Below are 11,389 nucleotides of genomic sequence, written 5' to 3'. Positions count from 1 at the left end.
TTATCATCACTTTTAATGGAGAATGAACCAAACTACGAGGATTAAGTAATTTTTTTTTTTGGTCAGGGGATTTTTGGAATAAAAATATTGATTATCCTTAACATTTCTCAAAATTTTTTATAAATTGAAACATAAAACCTTAAAAAATATGCCTTATAATTCACATTATCAAAGTCTTCAAGATTAATTCTACATTTCTATACTCATGCATTCTTTTACAAAGTACTAATATGTCAATTTCTACTGGTTGCCAAGAAGAAAATTACAAGCATATCAAAATCAAAAGTAATCACTAGCTTATACAGTGTGTTGTAAAGTGCACTCCTTTTAATTCAAAATATAAACATTTTTCCTGAACTAATTTCAATTTAAAATATAAGCAACTAAGTAAATATAAAAAAAAATTATCCATTTTACCCTTTTTATTTATTAACTTAAATATTTGTATCAGTATATTTCTCACCATCATAAATGCATTGGTAATTGTAATTAAGGATAAAAAGGAAAAGCAATGTATATTTTATGAGAATGAGGACTTCATTGGTATGTAAATTTTTTTAAAAAAACTACTTAAATTTTAGACTAGAGGCAGTATAGTGATAGTGTCCACTTCATTTAATTTGCTGACAATATGATAGTGTCTAATCATTTTTTTCGATTGGAACTATTACCGGCAACAAAAATTTCCAGCACACATTTAAGCAAGTTTTTCTGTGTGATTCTCGGTCCAAACCCATCCTTCAGGCAGACTTAAAACTATACGGAGATCCAAAATAAATGACAAAATGAGATTCATTAAGGATGTGCGTCAACTTGATAGCTTGATATTGAGCCTTCGAAGCCAAATAGAGTGAAGAATCATGTGAAACACATCAAACGGCTTCGCCGGCCGATGCATCTGAAAATGTCTCTGCACCTTCACCACCCTCTTCTGCAACTTCAAGAACCTCCTCTCCGACACGCCTTGCAATATTCTCTTGATCTCCGGTATCTTCTCCGACGGAACATGCAATGAAAACTTTGTCCAATCAAGAACATCACTGAAAGGCAATTCATAATAATCCGAAACAATCACAGGCACACAGCCTGCATTAATGGCTTCGACGAGCCTAGGGCTAGCCACCTCGTAGCCGCTAGGGCACAAGCAGAACTTGGCTCGAATCATGAAGGAGTAATAGTCGGAGCCCTTAGGGAGGTACTCGTGGACTTGGACTTGGTCGTCTTTATCCTTCCAATGGTGGAGGAGGGTTTGTCTGATGCCGCCGTGAGCGCCGCCGGCAAAGAAGGCGAGGATGGAGCGGTTGCGAAGGTGGTGCGTTGGGGTGGGAGAGTTGAGAATGGAGCCTTGGACGTTGATTTCAGGGAGAGAGACGTCTCTGTTGGGTATGAAACCTTCTGAGGTGTTGGCGTTGCAGAGCACTCTTATGAGGTTTTTGTAGAGATCTCTGCCCAACTTCTCTTTTGAGATATCTGGAGCCTGCACCATTCTTCCAATCAGATACATACATATTTGATGCAAGGATAATATCTAGAGAGAAATCTAAAGAAATCATTGTTAATATATACCTTAGCAGTAACGCTATCAGACAAAAACAACGTGTGCAACAATATGTGTTAAATATGGTCAGATTATAATTGATTTCTGATTTTAATTTATTGTAATTTTCTATTCGGTTGAGGTGTTGACTGATCATATTTATTGCAATTAAATAATTATAGATTTATTTGATATATATTAGGATATCTCATTTTGTTCTATGTAAATTCTCAAATGATGACTAAATAAGCACAGTACAATTTTAAATTTATTCCATTCCTTGTCTCTTTATCTCTTCTTCTGTGCCTTTCTATAGCTTGAATTCTCCCTGCATGCTTATCTCTTTCATGACGTAGAGTTAGATTAGTCAAGCTTTGGTAGTGTGTCTGGGCTTCTAGCCAATTTTTTTTTTTTGTGCTCACAGTATTTTGATGATATCTTTCTTAGCTTTGACCTTTAATTTTCTCTATTTGTTTTAATAGTTTACCTCAAGATTTGGCTTAGTGATTTATTTTTGCAAGAATCACTTAGTTTTTTTTTTTTGCCTGGTAATTCATTTGTCCAAATTCACCCTGAGTTTCCCTGTCTACTTATTCATTTATTCAACAACTACCTCCAAATTTTGGGTGTGTAGGAGGGGAAGAGAAAGAGATTTTAGCAAAAATTAAAGATGCAAGTGCAATGCACATCCTGCACTCAAGGAAGGTTAATGAAAATTTTACTAAAATTAAGAAAAATTATCCAATTCATTAAGCAAAAAAAAAAAATTGGGATCAATTCTAAAAAATTAATTATTGTAAATTAAAAAATAATAATAAGAAGAGCAAGGTTTTGGATAGAAGGAATGAGAGAGAGGAGGCCTAACCCAGTCATGGCAAGAGACAATGAAATGGTCAGCGCCAAGGGTTCTGTTCCAGTAGGGGTATCTGCGGGCGATGAGGTGGGTGTAATCCGTGACGATCCTCATGAGCGGGTCACGTGCGTAGGAGACCAGAGGCCTGTATAAGAAATGAACGATGTAGGCCACACTTACGGGAAGCATGAATGCATGGGCCTCATTGGGCCTTTGGGCCGAAAATGGGCTATTCTTGCTCTCCATCTCGTCCATGAAGTGTCCCTCTATTCCATATATTGAGCTCATGGGCCCGGAATGGACCAATGGTGGTTCGCCTTCTTTGTATGTCCACACCTTGAATCTCTTCATCATCTCAATGTGACTCCTGCACATTTTTCATGTCGCCTTTACTTGTTAGGCTCCTCCATTAAAAAAAAAAAAAAAAGAGAGAGAGAGAGAGAGAGAGTTTTACATTAAAAAAAAATCCAAGTGAACTTTTAACCTGTTTGGAAGGCAACAATACTTGATTCCGAATTAATTAATATTAACGAATGTATGATAATTTTCACGTTTTTTTTTCCTAAATATCATGCCCACGTAAACGAAATTCAATTTTCAATTTTGCTGTCGCCTGATATTTTAAATGAATTAAAATTAAAAATTAAATAAAATTATAGAGGCTAGAAGAATGGTTTTATACCTTTATAACTTAATGTAGAAGAAACAAAATAAGTGTCGCGTATTAATTATGTCATGTCTACAAATTAACATCTAACGAATGAATCGTGATGGATCAATGATCAATGATTTGACGATGATCTTGTTCCCCGAAGTAATTAAAGCAGTATTAGAAATTTCCTGTTTTGACAAAATATATTTTTGTTTCTTTCTCGAAATTAATTAAACTTAATTTATTATACTCTTTCCACGTATGAAATGCCTTTAAATTTAGAAAGATCATATTTTTCTTGAACGGAGAAAATGGTTTGATGAATTTGATCGAAATATGGAAAAATTGGATTCCAAATCGTTCATTTTCAAACACCTTAAAACCTTGGCGGTTTTAAAACTTGCCAAAAAAACAATCTTTTTAAAAAAACTCCATCACTTGAAAAATAAATACAAGAAATAGAGAATGGAAATAACAAATGCTGGGGAAACGTTTTCACTCCACAAATGAAATATGTGATAGAAATATGGATAGAGATGTGTTAAGTTAAAAAGTCTTGTTTACCTTCAAATCAAAGAGCCAAGCATAATAATATTAATTAATTAATTTGAATTTAAAGGTCAACAAATTGCTCAGAGGTAAGCTAAGAATCGAAGTACTACATACAGTGTATCAAAAAAGCGTGGAAAAAAAGAGACATTTAATACGTCCAATACAATACACGAAGAATAAACACATCATATTTAACCTCCAGTAAAACTCAGCCACAAACAAATGTCCTAATTTTTATGAGATAAAATTCGCGCCACATATAGATCACACATGTTGATCAGCGAGCCCAGACTTGCAGTAAAATCAACCACAATTGTAATCCTTATATTTACAAAAATGAATATATAAACATATAATTATACAAAATATATTTAATCGGACATTCACTTTAATTAATTAATAATAGAATGCAAATCACACGCACAATTTTGGCCAAGAAAATTACACTCACATTTAATTTTTTTTTTCTGAATAGAACATTTTACACCTACAACTAATATACTCCCTCCATTTCTATTTGTATGAGACTGTATTATACAGTTTAAAAAAATTAGTTAAATGTATTAATTGTGTCTGAAAGTAAAAGAATTAGAATATAATATTCTTTATTAATTGTGTTAATTAAATCTCATTAATTGTCTTTTATGACTTTGAATAATAAAATCATGAAAGATAATTTAAGAAGTTTATATTAAATGCTTATTAAAAAAATATGATTTTGCTTATATAAAAAAAAGTGAAAAGTGATCATTTTTCCTATAAACGAAAACAGAGGGAGTATTCAGAAATAGAGCAAGTGATTCAAGAGAACATAATTTTACGGGAAACTCATGGTACATTTTTATGCATATTATTCTTATCAGTATTAGTATTTTTTATTTCTACTAGGTATTTGGTACAACAGGTTGAAAAAGTTGAATAAGTTTATCTATCGTTAGTAAGAATAATATTACATTGTCGGAGTTGGGTGAAGGTATCGGTGGAAAATGTAGATTAAGATAACTAGGAATGGAAAACTTACTGATGAAAGGCGTAAGCGTTTCTGTAAATACATCCTCTGGGGACGAAGGTCTCATGTTGGTATGAAGTGAAATTCCTCATTCGTATGGCTCTCCGAATAGCCCTTCTCGCTTCTCCTAACTCTTCTTCTACCTTCAACAAACCACTCTCTTCTTCCCTTTTTATCTTCTTCATCTCCTTCTGCTTCATATCATAATATTACAAATTAATCACACAAAATTACCACCACTAACTATAACTAATTATTTCGTAAAAATCATAATTACGAAGGCACGCATGCATACTTTGATGGGAGAAGCAGTGGCCGGATAAGAAGTACTGTGAAGATGATGACGATGGGAATATTGTGAAGGTAAAAGGAGAGAAACGGTGTCGTTCCCGTGGTTGGAATACAGGAAGACCAAGAGAAAGAGGAGGATCAAGGTTAGAACGAAGAAAAGCCGTGAACTTGTGATACCACTCCCAGTTTCAGCCATGGAATCAGAAATATCAGAAGCTAGAACCTATATATGTATATATAATATTTATGAGAACAATATGTATGAAGTTGATGATAAGAAGAAATTAAAGTTGGAAATATTCTTCTTTTGTAGTGGATCTTCAAGAAGTAGAATTGGGTAGCAGCTAGGTACATGTAGGGGAATGGGAAGAGAGACAAAGCATGAGGGTGATTGTCTACTGTGAGATTCGTATTTTATGAATAATGATTTGGAGAAAATAAGGAAGAAATGGGGTTGATTGGTTCTGAGAATTTGAGGAGGGTTTTGTGGAAGGTGGTGGAGTTAATTTTGAGGGCAATGATCAGAATCAATTTTTTTCTGTATCTCAAGAATCAGATTTTCCCACGCATGGGTAATTAATATTTGATGGTCAACTTATCATATTAATTTCATATATTCTCTAATTAATGTTCTTAATCTTGATCGGTCAATTTTTTTCCTCACAAGTAAAGGTGTTTATTATTTGTGCTGTAAGATTCAATGAACCGCATTAAATTGCAAACGAATTCAGGTAAAATAAAAAAAAGAAAAAAAAAACAAAAGAAGATGGAATGATAAAGCGAGAAGAGGCTACCCGATCATAGTGAAATAATGATATTATCTATTTTATTTGTATATATTATTTATATAACTTTTTATCATAAAATATACAATTAATTAAGTACCGTTACAAAGTAATTTAGTCAAATAAACTAAAATTAACATGAACGATAAAAACTCTTATTACTGAAGTAAATTGTTAGTGGATTAAATTTCAGTCTTATATATATAACAATTTAATTGGGAGAAATATGTTTTTATCCATGTAGTTAATATTTTTATATATTAATTTTATTTATTTCTCAATCTATGTATAGATATTTTAAAAGACACATTTTGAAATGGGGGAGTTTGATTTGAATTCAATGGTTGAGGATGAAAGTTTTAGCAATAATTCAATGATCATAAATGTTGCTTTTTCAGCTGGTGCCTTCAATGTTTTTCTTTCTTTCTTGCATTTCAATCATTTAGCCAACATGGCTCTAATTTTGCAATTTCCTGAATTGGTTCTCAATCATTTCATTTATATTCAGAACAATCATCCGTACGTCCACGTTCTCTGATGATTGAATTAGAAAATAATTATTTGATTAAAATTTAGTTTTCATTATCATCAAAACCCCTAAATTCTCAATAATAAATTTACCATTATTTACACTTTGCAAGATGTATAATTTTCTTGTGCACGTACACAAGAATTTCACCATAATTTTAATTTAACATGACCCCTGCAAAATAAAAAATAGAAACTGATTACTCAATTGCAGTTATCCAACTCAGCCTTGCACACAAGTTTTTGCAGTAACTGGATATCGTAAATTGTCTGCAAAAAAATAAATATCTTTGTTATTATCAACAAAATCATATATTGGGAGAATTTGAGTCACAATAAAAGAAAAAATACTTGGAGAATTTGAGGAATAAAAATCCTAAAATGAATTTTTTGATAAAAATAAATTATTTTTCATCAATATATAAGATTTGAGCTGTTAGCGAGTCGAGTGTGACCCTTCGGACCACTTAGGTTACAAAATAAACAAATGCTGCATGACACAAAATAAAATGCAAAGCAGACAGCCAGATACCACCATCTTGCTCACATGGCCAAAAAAATATACCCAAAAAAAAAAACCGTAGTGAAATATAAGAAAAAAAAATCATATTTTGATAAACAACTTCTATTTAGATCATAATATCTTCGCACTTGTATAACACTATCTCACAGTTACAGAAAATTCTACAAATTAAATGAATAATAATAGTATGTTAACTCAACAGAATCGCCTTTACTTTCACAAAGATTTCCCAGAAAGATTTTTCACTGTCTCAAGAAAAACCATCCAACTTGATACATATTCTTCATATGTACCCAAAAATATCACACAAATCATTGAATCTTCCCACACCCAAAAGTGACACGCCAATCCAACAATTTAAGAGTAGCTGCATAATGTGCCAAAGCACCAAACACAACAAAAACGTGAAATATCTGATGACTATGGCCAGCAAGATCAAACCACCCAGGCTTCCATCTTTCTGGTATTCTGCTAACATAGAACATAGTCCCCGTTAGGTACGACAAGGCCATGGTACATTCATATGCAAGTGTGACATTCCTCGTAGGACTGCCCCAGTTCACAATACAAGCATGAATTGCAGGGATGATGCCAAAAAGTCCCATGGAACAGAACAACATGGCTCGGAAAGCTCGGTATTTGCTGGTCGTTAGAGCCGGTGAAAGCATTGTAACAATGGTGAAAAATCCCATGGCTGTGATCCCTCCAAGGTAGATGAATTGCCAGAGAGGATCACACAGGAAGACATAGTAGATTTGAGGGAAAAAGGAGGTGATGATCATTACAGTGATACCGACATAGTCTATTCTTAAAAGGAACAGGTTTAAGGTATGGGAGTGACAGGAAAAGAGGTGGCATATGCTGCTTGAGAGAAGGCAGAACATAGAGCCACCTAAGAAAACAAAGAATGGCCATCTAGCAGGTCCCAAATCTGAGGATTGAACTTCCATTTTCAAAGGTGCTTGATGGTTTAAATCCATCGGTAATGGTGTTCCCTGTGAGTTCATAGAATGTTATGTCAGTTCCTTAGAAAAACCATTAGATTGAGATTTGAGAGGTCCTATGAGCTGACATACCAGGAACAGGTCTTTGAAGTTATGGGAAACATTCTTGTCCGCGCTTGAAGCAAGTGACCTTCAGGTACATGGCAATGCAAGTTAAGAGTACAATCAATAAATAAATATGCAAGTAGAAAAACAAATGTTACTTTACTATTTATTCCAAATTTCATTGTTTTTAAGTTTGACTTTTTCTTGCCGCACTTGGAGCCCATGCTAGTTGGTGATAATTTATTACTTTCAGATGGCAAATTGCATCATGTGATGCACATGCTGGGACAGGCTAAAATACAAAGACGGAAAAAGGAACAAAATTTGGTGCAAGTCATAGAATGGTTGATGGACAGAGTTTGCTGAGTACTTTGAATCAAGTTAGCTAACCAAAATTGCCAAGAAAGTTAGGTGACCAACCAAACACAGCTCTCAGGTCATGGTTGTTGTCTGTAAGATCTTACGAAGAAATCATTTCTATTCTTAAACCTTTTTTACTTTCGTGCACGAAAGAAAATTTTAAGACGAATTAAACAGATTGCTCCAGCTTAGCTCTGAGACACGGGACACCACAATTCTGTACCAATTGAGCAAATTCTTATAAGCATTCTTGAGACTTGTTTGAGGACTTTGAAACAATGACTGTTATATGCTCTGTTCCAATTCAATTCTTTTTTAACCAAATAATTAATAAAAAAACAAATGCACTCTGTCACACAAGATGTTGTCGTTTGAAGAAGAAGGACACTTGAATGAAAAAATTCCAGAACGATTAAATTGATGATCATGTTAACTCTCATTCATGTCATTGCAATTAATTTATTAACTTCGATTTTGTTTCACAAGACTAAATTATGAAATTAAAATAACCTCGTGGTAAATGAATTGCTATTATCTGCTCTAGGTCTCTAGGTTATATATATTTCAGCACCTATTCATTGATGACTCAAAATTTAATAGCATTAGCAGTAAACATAACCGAGTTTAAATTCCCTGATATTGAGAGCTTGTCATTTATAAATAAACACAGAGAAAGAAAAAACTGACTCGGGGGAAAAAAATTAAAATAGAAGGGTGTTGAAGAAACCTGGTAAATAGGCCTAAAAGATCCGACACTTGAGGCTGCATCAAGTTCGCTAGAGTCAATCCCAAAAACAGAAAAAAACCAATCAAGTGCCTGCAAATAAAAAGCCCCGACCAAAAAAAGAACGAAGATATAACTATTTTCAAAATAAAGAATGAAAGTAAGAAGAAGATCAACGAATGGAGTACTTATATATGGAGAAAGCAACGAGGCATGAAGAAGAAGCTTACGTCCAGACATTGAGAGTTTCGTTGTGCCAACGGAAGACGCTGAGAAGAGCTTGTTTGAGAGGCCAATTGGCTCTGTAATAATGGAGAATATACTCGTTGTCTTTCATGTACTCCGGCAGCTCCCAAAACGACAGAAGAGAGCAGCGTTTAGGGTTAACGACGACGTTTCTGATCTCCTCCTGACCGTGAGTTGTCTTCTTCCTCGTTCCAGGTTCCTTGGTGGGAGAGAAAGACAAAGCCTGCAGGTGGGTTTCCTCCATTGTTTCTCTTCCTTTCCTCTTCAACACAGCCCTCGCCTCAACACAGCTCATATTTCTCTCCCTGTAATCTCTTTCTCTGTCAATGGCCTTGCTGTCTTTGAATTCGTGGGTTTTTGAGCTTGGATGGAGTAATGGAGGAGGTACAACGGACCAGGCAGAGCATTAAAGAAGGCTCGCGACTATGAATACGAAAGGCGAAGGAGGTGTAGGCTCTACAATTCTGGCGGGCTCGTTACGTGTTGAGTGGTACGATTTTTATAGCCTCGCTCGCACCAGAGGAGAACTGAATATCATAATTAATAAATAACAAATTATATATATATATATATATATATATATATTTTGTTTGGTCAATGAGAAAATTGCGGTATCTTTTGTTGCTGGGTTTAGGTCACTTGTATTAAAAATCTTCCCAACTGTCCCTGGACTCCCTTTAGCTTAACTTTCTTTTGAGCCATGGATTATTAGTCCCAGCGTATTTTTGTTTTTAAATGCTTTTTTTTTTTTTTTTGGAAGAGGTGGCACGGGATAAAGAAACTATTTTGGATAGCTTTTAAAAATAATATGATACATAAATAAGAGATAATGTTTTGAAAATTTGGGATACATGAAGATATTATATAATTTTAACATAATTAAATAAAAAATTATTTTTTTATAAAAATAAGGTCCTTTATCCATTTGGATTGAGGTTAAAAGTTTAAAATGTCCTTAATTAAATGTAAAGAGTCACGGTGACCCAAAAATCAAAAAATAGTCATATATATTCCTTAATCGCTAAAATTTTTTATTCCAGTACCCTACCATCTATTTAGTCAAATTTCACCATTAGTAGGACTCACATTTAAATTTGTTAATATTTTTTGTGGGTCTCCACAATTTTTTATAGGGTTAAGGGTCTAAGATATCCCTCGACTCAACAAAAAGGGCTAGAGTTGTCTCTGAAAGTTAAGAAATGGCCATTTACATCCTTCAACATTAATATTTTAAATTTCATCACCCTACCATCTATTCCATTAAATTTCACCTTTAGTAGGGCTCACATTTAATTTTTTTAATATTTTTGGTGGATCTCACCACTTTTTTTATACTTTTAGTAGGTCTCTTCAGGGCTTAGGCAACACCTTCGAGCAAGTTCCTATTCATGCTTGTAAAAATTTTACACTTCATGCCACGGCTCTCTGATGGCTTCAAGCCCAATTTTTTTTATTGTAATTTTCAACCTTACCTTCAAATATACTATTGTTAAATGGTGCTAGAACTCCGCCAACCATTGTAGAAACATGCTTTTGGTGTACTTTTCAACTTGGCCATTCACGACGACGATAACAAGAATACAATTAGCATGTTGGCTACTCTCCTACTGCTAGTCCACTTGCTTCAATGCAAGAATGAATGAAAAAGAGAGGGAATGAAGGAGAGAGAGGGATGAAACCAACTAAAAATATGAAAACATTTAAATGCGGCCCCATTAATGGTAAAAATTGACAAGATAGGCAGTAAAGTGATGGACTAAAAAATTTTAGCTTATTAAGGATATAAATTACTCTTTCTTAATTTCAAAGGTAACTCTTATTCTTTTTGTTTAGTTGAGAGGCATTTTAGACCCTTAATCTGAAAAAATATACAATGGATCCCATTATCATATTTTATTATTAGAAAATATTTAAAAATTCACATGAGTCACACTAACAAACTAGTAATGTTGGGCAAGGACGAAGCAAAATTTTAGGTTAGGGATAAAATTGATTTCAAGTTGAGTTCAGAGTCATTTGTGAACTTTTGTATATAGTTCAAGAATAAAAATAACTCTTAATCCAATTTTTTATAAGTATTACGAAATGCAGTTTAATAAAAACCTAATTTTGATTTCTTAAATGCAAAAACACTTATCGGTAGTTTCTACTCAACATATCACAGAGTATCTAAATCATGATTGATTGAAGTTTCTAAAAGATTATTCAAACAATGCAAATGGGTTTTACGATCACTTATATGGGCTTAAACGGGTACACAAGCTTTTACTGCTAAATAGG

At 33.6% G+C, this 11,389-nt stretch overlaps 2 protein-coding genes across 2 annotated transcripts; both read right to left on the bottom strand.

Moving 5' to 3' along the window:
• Positions 1-613: 613 nt before the first annotated feature.
• On the bottom strand, positions 614-6,375 carry LOC129319206 (probable glycosyltransferase At5g20260). The gene is made up of 5 exons (XM_054964205.1): positions 6,301-6,375; positions 4,899-5,117; positions 4,616-4,794; positions 2,403-2,757; positions 614-1,477 (listed from the first exon to the last, which is right to left on the bottom strand). The coding sequence occupies exons 1-5, from the start codon at positions 6,301-6,303 to the stop codon at positions 809-811; spliced, it is 1,425 nt and encodes a 474-aa protein (XP_054820180.1). The 5' UTR covers positions 6,304-6,375; the 3' UTR covers positions 614-808.
• A 441-nt stretch (positions 6,376-6,816) lies between these two features.
• On the bottom strand, positions 6,817-9,592 carry LOC129319208 (heptahelical transmembrane protein 1). The gene is made up of 4 exons (XM_054964206.1): positions 9,094-9,592; positions 8,867-8,956; positions 7,807-7,864; positions 6,817-7,725 (listed from the first exon to the last, which is right to left on the bottom strand). The coding sequence occupies exons 1-4, from the start codon at positions 9,402-9,404 to the stop codon at positions 7,042-7,044; spliced, it is 1,143 nt and encodes a 380-aa protein (XP_054820181.1). The 5' UTR covers positions 9,405-9,592; the 3' UTR covers positions 6,817-7,041.
• Between the last annotated feature and the right edge of the window lie 1,797 nt (positions 9,593-11,389).

The sequence above is a fragment of the Prosopis cineraria genome, unplaced genomic scaffold (assembly GCF_029017545.1).
Source record: "Prosopis cineraria cultivar Desert tree isolate PC_DT_omini unplaced genomic scaffold, ASM2901754v1 PC9, whole genome shotgun sequence".
NCBI lineage: Eukaryota > Viridiplantae > Streptophyta > Magnoliopsida > Fabales > Fabaceae > Prosopis > Prosopis cineraria.
This window is presented reverse-complemented; position numbering and strand designations above follow the sequence as displayed.